Source organism: Oncorhynchus clarkii, chromosome 9, assembly GCF_045791955.1.
Source record: "Oncorhynchus clarkii lewisi isolate Uvic-CL-2024 chromosome 9, UVic_Ocla_1.0, whole genome shotgun sequence".
Classification (NCBI taxonomy): domain Eukaryota; kingdom Metazoa; phylum Chordata; class Actinopteri; order Salmoniformes; family Salmonidae; genus Oncorhynchus; species Oncorhynchus clarkii.
Genome location: NC_092155.1, coordinates 13,295,934 through 13,308,699, shown reverse-complemented (window position 1 = coordinate 13,308,699; position 12,766 = coordinate 13,295,934). Strand labels below are relative to the sequence as shown.

The following is a 12,766-nucleotide window of genomic DNA, read 5'->3' as shown; positions in this document are numbered from 1 at the left end:
ACATTAACCTTACAGTGTGTTTGTCACTCTACCCTGGGCTTCAGTCAGCGAACAACAAGTATTGTGTCGCCCCCCAGTGGCCCAAAGAAAGAGCAGGCACAATCTAAATGGCAAGCACAGGAGGTTGGTGGCACCTTAATTGGGAGGACGGGCTCGTGGTAATGGATGGAGCGGAATCAGTGGAATGGTACATGGTTTGATGCCATTCCATTTGCTCTGTTCATGCCATTTCTTATGAGCTGTCCTCCCCTCAGCAGCCTCCACTGATGTCAAGTGAAGGAGAATCAATTTTGATGGTCTGATTTTTTTATTGAAATAAAAGTATACAAAGTATATTTAAGTATAAAGCAAAAGGATATTCAAAGGGTTTCAGTAATACGCCTACAGTAGAACAATGAAATATCTTGTTGCAAAATAAGCAAAACGGTTAAGTACAACATAAAAATATTTTATATACTGTATATTGGTCATGAATCAGTATAACTCAGTTATATTAACAGAAAGCCACAAACATACACTGTCTCACTCCTGTAATAACAGGTCTCTTTAAAAAGCCAAAGGTTATTAAACCCTTAACTCTGTTTAAAAGTTCAGATGAGTTTAATATTCTCACACTAAATGTCCCTCTGGGACAATAAAGATTGATCGTATTAATTGACAGATAGTTTCAGGGTTATTCAACCAATGTCAACAATACATTATTCATCCCAACACACGCACACACACTCCCCTCATAAACCAGTGTCCGACTCCATTTCCTCCATCTGTGTCCCAGGATCCAGGGTTGGTGGAGGTATTAGCTCAGACTCAGTTTCAGGCTCAGTCACTGGTTCCTCTCTTCCTTCCAGAGGTGGTTGATGTTCTGGTTCTAGTTGTAGAACGGATTCTTCCGGTTCTTCCCTCTGTGATGCCCAATTTTCCCCCAGAAGGAAGTAGACCTGATTATGATGTTGACTTTATCAAATGCTGTACATGTGTCATTTCTGTGTCTTTTGATGCACAGGCTTCAACAAACGCTATTTTTTGCTTTGTATTCAAGTTGTATTTGGTATTTTATTAGGATCCCCTTTAGCCGCTACTCTTCCTGGGGTCCACATGAAACATGATATAGTACATAGTACAGAACATTATTAGTCAAGGACTGAAATACATCAAGGACTGAAAAACATCACACACAGCCTACCTATCAGTACATACACAATATATATGTCTAAAACATAGAACAGTGCAATTTACAATACACTGTACAGTACCAATCAGCAGTTTGGACACACCTACTCATTCAAGGGTTTTTCCTTATTTTTCCTATTTTCTACATTGTAGAATAATATTGAATACATTAAAACTATAAAATAACACATATGGAATCATGTAGTAACCAAAAAAGTGTTAAACAAATCAAAAATATATGTTATATTCTTCAAAGGAACCACCCTCTGCTTTGATGACAGCTTTGCACACTCTTGGTATAAATAACGAAAATAAAGAAAAATCCTGGAATGAGTAGGTGTGTCCAAACTGTTGACTGGTGCTGTATGTAAAATGTACGTGTCTCGTCACAGTCCCCTTTCTGCTGTAAGGTTTCATCTGTTTTATTAAACTGGTTAAATTACTAGCTTGAGTTACTTGGAGTGGCAGAGAGTTCCATGTAGTCATGCCTCTATTTAATACTTGAGTTACTTGGGGTGGCAGAGAGTTCCATGTAGTCATGCCTCTATTTAATACTTGAGTTACTTGGGGTGGTAGAGAGTTCCATGTAGTCATGCCTCTATTTAATACTTGAGTTACTTGGAGTGGCAGAGAGTTCCATGTAGTCATGCCTCTATTTAATACTTGAGTTACTTGGGGTGGCAGAGAGTTCCATGTAGTCATGCCTCTATTTAATACTTGAGTTACTTGGGGTGGCAGAGAGTTCCATGTAGTCATGCCTCTATTTAATACTTGAGTTACTTGGGGTGGCAGAGAGTTCCATGTAGTCATGCCTCTATTTAATACTTGAGTTACTTGGGGTGGCAGAGAGTTCCATGTAGTCATGCCTCTATTTAATACTTGAGTTACTTGGAGTGGCAGAGAGTTCCATGTAGTCATGCCTCTATTTAATACTTGAGTTACTTGGGGTGGCAGAGAGTTCCATGTAGTCATGCCTCTATTTAATACTTGAGTTACTTGGGGTGGCAGAGAGTTCCATGTAGTCATGCCTCTATTTAATACTTGAGTTACTTGGAGTGGCAGAGAGTTCCATGTAGTCATGCCTCTATTTAATACTTGAGTTTCCTAGCCTCTATTCTGGAGCTGGGGACTGTGGAAGGATCAAATCAAATCAAATGTATTTATATAGCCCTTCGTACATGAGCTGATATCTCAAAGTGCTGTACAGAAACCCAGCATAAAACCCCAAACAGCAAGCAATGCAGGTGTAGAATCACATTGGCTAGGAAAAACTCCCTAGAAAGGCCAAAACCTCCCTAGAAAGGCCAAAAGACCTCAGGTTGCATGTCTTGTGTGGTACTGATGAGTGTCCGAACTGTGCTGCCAACTGCTTGAACAGACAGTTCGGTACCTTCAACACATCAACACCTCACACAAAGACAGCTGGTGATGCAGTCAATCTCTCCTCAACTTTGAGCCAGGAGAGACTGACATGTCACTGACTCTTTCCCTCCGTGTACGTCTCTGTGCACCTAGGTGCTGCTTTGTTCTGGACCAACTGCAATTGTACCTATGTCCCTTTGCCGCACAGCTGGGCAGTAGTTAAGGTGCGACGAAACTAGCGCCTGTAGGACCTGTCTGGTCGACTGAGATGTCAAGAAGGGAGAGCAACGCCGTATCATGGACAGGCCGCTACAAACATGTGGTTCATTCTTGACTATCACTCCACCTGTCGGAGGTTTGAAACACTGAAAAACATCCAGTCTAACTGAACATCCTAGTCCAGACCCAGTCTGTCATGCAGCTGTTTTATTCCATTCTTGTTCGTTTGGCTTTTTCAAGCACTTTAAGATTATTTTTGTGACGAAAAGCACTGTAGAAGTTGAATAAATTCCTTTATTTTGAATTGACTGCTTTGAAAAGTGAGGTTTCCTCATGCATAGATAAATATAAAACGTGTAGAAAGAAAGACATACCTTTTGTGGCCCTGGCTCTGCCACTTGCTGTCGCCCTTGTTGTGGCCCTTGTTGTGGCCCGTGCTGTGTTGTGGGGCCCCAGGTTGTGGCCGTCCCCTGGTAGGCCTTCCACAGCCGTCCATACAGCAGGTCCAGCTTGATCTTAGCATAGAGCTTGGAGGGGTCAAAACCCTGGGGCTGAGGCTGGGGGGGTGAGGGAAGAGGGGGTTGCTGGGGGGGCTCCTCTGTGACCCCCTGGATGAGAGAGAGAGAGAGATGTTGTTGTTGCTCGTATCAGTTTACATTTCATCATGTTCTATCATGTAAATGTAAAGACCAAATGAAAAGGAGGACTGTAACAGAAGTGTAATGAAAGCAATTCTCACTGCAATGTTCACATCACACTAAATCTGACCACACAGCAAATGGTATAAAATGCTTTGCTTGACAGACTGAGTATTCTGCCCTGTTAACAGTACACCAGCTACTGTGTGTTACACTATTGTGAACCCAAGTATGATAAACACCAAACCACATTTACCAGTGTGTGTGTGTGTGTGTGTGTGTGTGTGTGTGTGTGTGTGTGTGTGTGTGTGTGTGTGTGTGTGTGTGTGTGTGTGTGTGTGTGTGTGAGAGAGAGTGAGAAACGGCTGAGCGATGGCCCGAGACAGTGAACAACAGGAAACCATGGTGATAACCATGCCGAATGGGGGGCCCTGTGGGTTTTCATGGTAACGCAGGTCACTATGTTTACTGAGGTCACTCTACCCATAGAGACAGGCAATGGCTCTATCTCTATGACTCTAGAGAGACATGTGGTTAGGTAGCCTATATTAACTTTCACCAATGACCTTTTCCGTGTGCTTTAGGTTACAACACTTCCTTTCTAGATAAAGGATTTCTACGTAAGGATGTAAGTTTCCATTGTGTCAAAACGGCATGTTAAGCTAAAAGTGTAGCTGAGAAAATAATTTTACTTCTGATTCTGTGTGTTGATCTGTCAGATACGCCTCTACCTCAAACATTCGCCTCCTGGAACAAGAGACAAGAGCACATAAGTCTTGGTTTAGAGTCAGAGAACTGAAAACATTTGGTGTTAGAGTCAGAGAGCAGATACGTCTTGTTGTTAGAGTCAGAGAGCTGATAAGTCTTGGTTTAGAGTCAGAGAACTGATACGTCTTCTTTTAGAGTCAGAGAGCTGATAAGTCTTGGTTTAGAGTCAGAGAGCAGATAAGTCTCGTTGTTAGAGTCAGAGAGCAGATGAGTCTTGTTGTTAGAGTCAGAGAGCAGATGAGTCTTGTTGTTAGAGTCAGAGAGCAGATGAGTCTTGTTGTTAGAGTCAGAGAGCTGATAACATTTGGTGTTAGAATCAGTGCTACTGGAAACTTTACTGACAGAGAGAGTGAGGCCTGTCTTTCCATCCTGTGTGTGACAGAGAGAGACAAAGAGAAAAAACAAAGCGGAAGAGAGAGCAGTGATAGAGATAATGGAGAGACAGTAAAATGAGCTTGGAATAGAGATACAGAGGGAAGAATGATTTTGATAGGTTGAGAGACAGACAAAAAGTTTTTCAATGGTCCACAGTAGCCTCATCTTAAACAGCACCAACCTCCACTGAGGTAGGCCTACCTGTGACAGCAGTGTCTGCAGCAGTACTTCCAGCAGTAGTACAGTGAGGTCACAATGCTCAGGATGCTGATGGTAGAGCCTCCTACCAACAGGGACCACTGTTCCAAAGTTCTTTCCCCTAGCAGCCGCTGTGCATCCTCTGACTCCTGGGCCTCTGCTGTGGACAGACACACAGACATGTCAAACACAGTACTACCAACAGCAGAAGATCATGGGCCTCCACTGTGGACAGACACACAGACATGTCAAACACAGTACTACCAACAGCAGAAGATCATGGGCCTCCACTGTGGACAGACACACAGACATGTCAAACATAGTACTACCAACAGCAGAAGGTCATGGGCCTCCACTGTGGACAGACACACAAACATGTCAAACACAGTACTACCAACAGCAGAAGATCGTGGGCCTCCACTGTGGACAGACACACAGACATGTCAAACACAGTACTACCAACAGCAGAAGATCATGGGCCTCCACTGTGGACAGACACACAGACATGTCAAACACAGTACTACCAACAGCAGAAGATCATGGGCCTCCGCTGTGGACAGACACACAGACATGTCAAACATAGTACTACCAACAGCAGAAGATCGTGGGCCTCCACTGTGGACAGACACACAGACATGTCAAACATAGTACTACCAACAGCAGAAGATCGTGGGCCTCCACTGTGGACAGACACACAGACATGTCAAACACAGTACTACCAACAGCAGAAGATTGTGGGCCTCCACTGTGGACAGACACACAGACATGTCAAACACAGTACTTCCAACAGCAGAAGATCATGGGCCTCCACTGTGGACAGACACACAGACATGTCAAACACAGTACTACCAACAGCAGAAGATCATGGGCCTCTGCTGTGGACAGACACACAGACATGTAAAACACAACACAACAGAGAAAATGAGAGAGGAAGTGAGAGAGGAAGTGAGAGAAGGGAATGCCCAGGATGTATTTCACATAGACAGAGAGAGAAACCTTTGTTAATTATCTATTTCACTTGCTTGGGAAGGTAAACATATGTTTGCCATGCCAATAAAGCCCCTTGAATTGAAATTGAGAGAGTGGAGAGAGACACACAGAGTGAGAGAGACACACAGAGTGAGAGTGAGAGTGAGAGTGAGAGAGAGAGAGAGAGAGAGAGAGAGAGAGAGAGAGAGAGAGAGAGAGAGAGAGAGACAGAGAGAGAGACAGAGAGAGTGTGTGAATGTAATGTTTTCTGTTAATTTTTTATTGTTTATGTCCCTTTTTAAAAAATCTATTTCACTTGCTTTGGGAATGTAAACATATGCTTACATTGCCCCTTAAATTGAAATTGAAGTGAGAGAGAGAGAGAGAGAGAGAGAGAGAGAGAGAGAGAGAGAAATAAGATAAAGGTAGAGAGGGAGAGTACCAGTGTTTTCATTGATCCGGGTATGTGTACAGTGCTCCCGCACCCCAGAGGGAAATGTGATGAAAACACAGCAGAGTTGGCTGACCTCCTCCACAGCGCCTCCCTTCAGGTCGAGTCTGGAACTACGGCTGGAGGCACTACTTTGGATCTTCACAGTGTCGTTGTACTCTGGGACCACGTAGGTACCTAAACGGCATATATATGATATTGATAATAACAACAATAATACTTTTTATTTACTTTTTATTCACATACACAAATCCCAAAGTTCTGTGCATTATGAGTATAGCATACACATACTACTTTGTTAGGTTAATATATATATATATATATATATACAGTGCCTTGCGAAAGTATTCGGCCCCCTTGAACTCTGCGACCTTTTGCCACATTTCAGGCTTCAAACATAAAGATATAAAACTGGATTTTTTTGTGAAGAATCAACAACAAGTGGGACACAATCATGAAGTGGAACGACATTTATTGGATATTTCAAACTTTTTTAACAGATCAAAAACTGAAAAATTGGGCGTGCAAATTTATTCAGCCCCTTTACTTTCAGTGCAGGAAACTCTCTCCAGAAGTTCAGTGAGGATCTCTGAATGATCCAATGTTGACCTAAATGACTAATGATGATAAATACAATCCACCTGTGTGTAATCAAGTCTCCGTATAAATGCACCTGCACTGTGATAGTCTCAGAGGTCCGTCAAAAGCGCAGAGAGCATCATGAAGAACAAGGAACACACCAGGCAGGTCCGAGATACTGTTGTGAAGAAGTTTAAAGCCAGATTTGGATACAAAAAGATTTCCCAAGCTTTAAACATCCCAAGGAGCACTGTGCAAGCGATAATATTGAAATGGAAGGAGTATCAGACCACTGCAAATCTACCAAGACCTGGCCGTCCCTCTAAACTTTCAGCTCATACAAGGAGAAGACTGATCAGAGATGCAGCCAAGAGGCCCATGATCACTCTGGATGAACTGCAGAAATCTACAGCTGAGGTGGGAGACTCTGTCCATAGGACAACAATCAGTCGTATATTGCACAAATCTGGCCTTTATGGAAGAGTGGCAAGAAGAAAGCCATTTCTTAAAGATATCCATAAAAAGTGTTGTTTAAAGTTTGCCACAAGCCACCTGGGAGACACACCAAACATGTGGAAGACGGTGCTCTGGTCAGATGAAACCAAAATTGAACTTTTTGGCAACAATGCAAAACGTTATGTTTGGCGTAAAAGCAACACAGCTCATCACTCTGAACACACCATCCCAACTGTCAAACATGGTGGTGGCAGCATCATGGTTTGGGCCTGCTTTTCTTCAGCAGGGACAGGGAAGATGGTTAAAATTGATGGGAAGATGGATGGAGCCAAATACAGGACCATTCTGGAAGAAAACCTGATGGAGTCTGCAAAAGACCTGAGACTGGGACGGAGATTTGTCTTCCAACAAGACAATGATCCAAAACATAAAGCAAAATCTACAATGGAATGGTTCAAAAATAAACATATCCAGGTGTTAGAATGGCCAAGTCAAAGTCCAGACCTGAATCCAATCGAGAATCTGTGGAAAGAACTGGAAACTGCTGTTCACAAATCCTCTCCATCCAACCTCACTGAGCTCGAGCTGTTTTGCAAGGAGGAATGGGAAAAAAATTCAGTCTCTCGATGTGCAAAACTGATAGAGACATACCCCAAGCGACTTACAGCTGTAATCGCAGCAAAAGGTGGCGCTACAAAGTATTAACTTAAGGGGGCTGAATAATTTTGCACGCCCAATTTTTCAGTTTTTGATTTGTTAAAAAAGTTTGAAATATCCAATAAATGTCGTTCCACTTCATGACTGTGTCCCACTTGTTGTTGATTCTTCACAAAAAAATACAGTTTTATATCTTTATGTTTGAAGCCTGAAATGTGGCAAAAGGTCGCAAAGTTCAAGGGGGCCGAATACTTTCGCAAGGCACTGTATATATAGAGTGGGGCAAAAAAGTATTTAGTCAGCCACCAATTGTGCAAGTTCTCCCACTTAAAAAGACGAGAGAGGCCTGTAATTATAGGTACACTTCAACTATGACAGACAAAATTAGAAAAAAAAATCCAGAAAATCACATTGTAGGATTTTTAATGAATTTATTTGCAAATTATGGTGGAAAATAAGTATTTGGTCAATAACAAAAGTTTATCTCAATACTTTGTTATATACCCTTTGTTGGCAATGACAGAGGTCAAACATTTTCTGTAAGTCTTCACAAGGTTTTCACACACTGTTGCTGGTATTTTGGCCCATTCCTCCATGCAGAACTCCTCTAGAGCAGTGATGTTTTGGGGCTGTTGCTGGGCAACACGGACTTTCAACTCCCTCCAAAGATTTTCTATGGGGTTGAGATCTGGTGACCTGGCTAGGCCACTCCAGGACCTTGAAATGCTTCTTACGAAGCCACTCCGTTGCCCGGGCGGTGTGCTTGGGATCATTGTCATGCTGAAAGACCCAGCCACGTTTCATCTTCAATGCCCTTGCTGATGGAAGGAGGTTTTCACTCAAAATCTCACAATACATGGCCCCATTCATTCTTTCCTTTCCACGGATCAGTCGTCCTGGTCCCTTTGCAGATAAACAGCCCCAAAGCATGATGTTTCCACCGCCATGCTCACAGTAGGTATGGTGTTCTTTGGATGCAACTCAGCATTCTTTGTCCTCCAAACACGACGAGTTGAGTTTTTGCCAAAAAGTTATATTTTGGTTTCATCTGACCATATGACATTCTCCCAATCTTCTTCTGGATCATCCAAATGCTCTCTAGCAAACTTCAGACGGGCCTGGACATGTACTGGCTTAAGCAGGGGGACACGTCTGGCACTGGAGGATGTGAGTCCCTGGCGGCGTAGTGTGTTACTGATGGTAGGCTTTGTTACTTTGGTCCCAGCTCTATGCAGGTCATTCACTAGGTCCCCCCGTGTGGTTCTGGGATTTTTGCTCACCGTTCTTGTGATAATTTTGACCCCACAGGGTGAGATCTTGCGTGGAGCCCCAGATCGAGGGAGATTATCAGTGGTCTTGTATGTCTTCCATTTCCTAATAATTGCTCCCACAGTTGATTTCTTCAAACCAAGCTGCTTACCTATTGCAGATTCAGTCTTCCCAGCCTGGTGCAGGTCTACAATTTTGTTTCTGGTGTCCTTTGACAGCTCTTTGGTCTTGGCCATAGTGGAGTTTGGAGTGTGACTGTTTGAGGTTGTGGACAAGTTCAAACAGTTGCCATTAATACAGGTAACGAGTGGAGGACAGAGGAGCCTCTTAAAGAAGAAGTTACAGGTCTGTGAGAGCCAGAAATCTTGCTTGTTTGTAGGTGACCAAATACTTATTTTCCACCATAATTTGCAAATAAATTCATAAAAATCCTACAATGTGATTTTCTGGATTTTTTTTCTTCTCATTTTGTCTGTCATAGTTGAAGTGTACCTATGATGAAAATTACAGGCCTCTCTCATCTTTTTAAGTGGGAGAACTTGCACAATTGGTGGCTGACTAAATACTTTTTTGCCCCACTGTGTATATATATATATATATATATATATATATATATATATATATATATGACATTATTATTATATATGTACCGAACACGGGATGGAAGGTGCCCAGTTTCAGTTTGGTAGTGGTATGGTTGTGACTGCTGATCATCTCCCAGTTGATCTGAGATACAGTGTCGTTCTCCGACAGGAGACGACAAGTAATAGATAGATGCCCTCTGTCCTGTGTGTGAGACACAGAGATCACACTGCCGGCTACGCCTGTGTGAAGCAATAGGGTAGAAGTCAGTTATGTGTGGGCGCTAGAAAAAGTCACAGCCACTTCCAGTGAAATGAATTTTTTTGCATTAATACACATTCAGACACACATTCAGACACACACACATACAGTTGAAGTCGCAAGTTTACATAGACTTAGGTTGGAGTCATTAAAACTAGTTTTTCAACCACTCCACAAATTTCGTGTTAACAAACTATAGTTTTGGCCAGTCGGTTAGGACATCTACTTTGTGCATGACACAAGTAATTTTTCCAGCAATTGTTCACAGACAGATTATTTCACATATAATTCACTGTATCACAATTCCAGTGGGTCAGAAGTTTACATACACTAAGTTGACTGTGCCTTTAAACAGCTTGGAAAATTCCAGAAAATTATGTCATGGCTTTAGAAGCTTCTGATAGGCTAATTGACATAATTTGAATTGGAGGTATACCTGCGGATGTATTTCAAGGCCTACCTTGACATCATGAGAAAATGAAAAGAAATCAGGCAAGATTTTTTTTTTGTAGACCTCCACAAGTCTGGTTCATCCCTGGGAGCAATTTCCAAATACCTGAAGGTACCACGTTCATCTGTACAAACAATATTACACAAGTATAAACACCATTGGACCATGCAGCCGTCATACCGCTCAGGAAGGAGACGCGTTCTGTCTCCTAGAGATGAACGTAAATTGGTGCGAAAAGTGCAAATCAATTCCAGATCAACAGCAAAGGACCTTGTGAAGATGCTGGAGGAAACAGATACAAAAGTATCTATATCCACAATAAAACGAGTCCTATATTGAAATAACCTGAAAGGCCGCTCAGCAAGGAAGAAGCCACTGCTTCAAAACCTCCATAAAAAAGCCAGGCTACGGTTTGCAACTGCACATGGGGACAAAGATGGTACTTTTTGGATGTCCTCTGGTCTGATGAAACAAAAATAGAACTGTTTGGCCATAATGACCATCGTTATGTTTGGAGGAAAAAGGCAAGCATGAAGAACACCATCCCAGCCGTGAAGCATGGGGGTGGCAGCATCATGTTGTGGGGGTGATTTGTGGCAGGAGGGACTGGTGCACTTCACAAAATAGATGGCATCAAGAGGGAGGAAAATGATGTGAATATATTGAAGCAATATCTCAAGACATCAGTCAGGAAGTTAAAGCTTGGTCACAAATGGGTCTTCCAAATGGACAATGACCCCAAGCATACTTCCAAAGTTGTGGCAAAATGGCTTAAAGACAACAAACTCAAGGTATCGGAGTGGACATCACAAAGCCCTGACCTCAATTCCATAAAAAAATTGTGTGCAGAACTGAAAAAGCGTGTGTGAGCAAGGAGGCCTACAAACCTGACTCAGTTACATCAGCTCTATCAGGAGGAATGGTCCAAAATTCACCCAACTTATTGTGGGAAGCTTGTGGAAGGCTACCCGAAACGTTTGACCCAAGTTAAACAATTTAAAGGCAATGCTACCAAATATTAACGGACCTAAGACAGGGAATTTTTATTAGGATTAAATGTCAGGAATTGTGAAAACTGAGTTTAAATGCGTTTAGCTAAAGTGTAAAACATCCGATTTCAACTGTCAGTATTTTACTTTTTTGTTGTCCTCGATTATTTGATAAATGCACTTTCTTGCTCTGTGTGTTCTACTAAACTAAAACTTTCCTCTTATTCTAGTTTTTTGTAAGTGACACCAACCTGTATGTATCAGCACGAGGGCCAGAAGACAGTAGACCCAGTGTTTTCTCATCTCTTGCTCTGTTGTCAGCCCCACCGATGTTGATCCACTTCTCTGATCCACTTCTACGATCCTCGTCTCTGATCCTCTTCTCTGATCCTCGTCTCTGATCCTCTTCTCTGATCCTCGTCTCTGATCCTCTTCTCTGATCCTCGTCTCTGATCCTCTTCTCTGATCCTCGTCTCTGATCCTCTTCTCTGATCCTCTTCTCTGATCCTCGTCTCTGATCCTCTTCTCTGATCCTCTTCTCTGACCCTCGTCTCTGATCCTCTTCTCTGATCCTCGTCTCTGATCCTCTTCTCTGATCCTCTTCTCTGATCCTCTTCTCTGATCCTCTTCTCTGATCCTCGTCTCTGATCCTCGTCTCTGATCCTCGTCTCTGATCCTCTTCTCTGATCCTCTTCTCTTGTTGTCTTTTTGTTGTTTTCCAGTCTCCTCTTTCACCACATATTTAATTTAATTTATACATTCTGTTTCACTGTGTTTAATCTCTGTCTTCACACCACCTGTCTGTCTTCATAACAGCTGTGTCTTCACACCACCTGTCTGTCTTCACACCACCTGTCTGTCTCTGAATCTTTCTGATTCTCTGTCTCTGATTCACAACTCTCAACTTCCTCCTTCCGTACACGTTCAGCCTAACAACTTTTCATCTCTCTCAATCACTCTCTCTCTCTTTTTATCTCTCTCTCTCTCTCAATCACTCTCTCTCTCTTTTTATCTCTCTCTCTTACTCTCTCTCTCTCTCTCAATCACTCTCTCTCTTTTTATATCTCTCTCTCTCTCAATCTCTCTCTCTCTCTCTCTCAATCTCTCTCTTTTTTTCTAGAGAAAGGAAGAGGAAGTGAATTTGAAGAGTGAAGCGATAGAACTGCATAGTTCCATGTTCGTAGACTGCTTGGGTTTTTCCATTGTGCTAACATCTTCTAAACCACACACAGATATACATTATATTAGAGAGCAGTACCCAATGCTTCATTTAGTTAAGTACCTCTATCTTACTGTGTCAAACTCCAGAATGTGGCTTTAATAGGCATTTGATGAGGAAACATAACAGCTGTTTGATGTACTGGTGCAGGTA

General features: G+C 42.4%; 1 protein-coding gene across 1 annotated transcript; it reads right to left on the bottom strand.

Moving 5' to 3' along the window:
* Positions 1 to 288: 288 nt before the first annotated feature.
* LOC139417090 (uncharacterized) lies at positions 289 to 12,378 on the bottom strand. The gene is made up of 7 exons (XM_071166338.1): positions 11,646 to 12,378; positions 9,762 to 9,935; positions 6,142 to 6,327; positions 4,734 to 4,890; positions 4,082 to 4,136; positions 3,126 to 3,359; positions 289 to 902 (listed from the first exon to the last, which is right to left on the bottom strand). The coding sequence occupies exons 1-7, from the start codon at positions 11,695 to 11,697 to the stop codon at positions 732 to 734; spliced, it is 1,029 nt and encodes a 342-aa protein (XP_071022439.1). The 5' UTR covers positions 11,698 to 12,378; the 3' UTR covers positions 289 to 731.
* Positions 12,379 to 12,766: the final 388 nt, after the last annotated feature.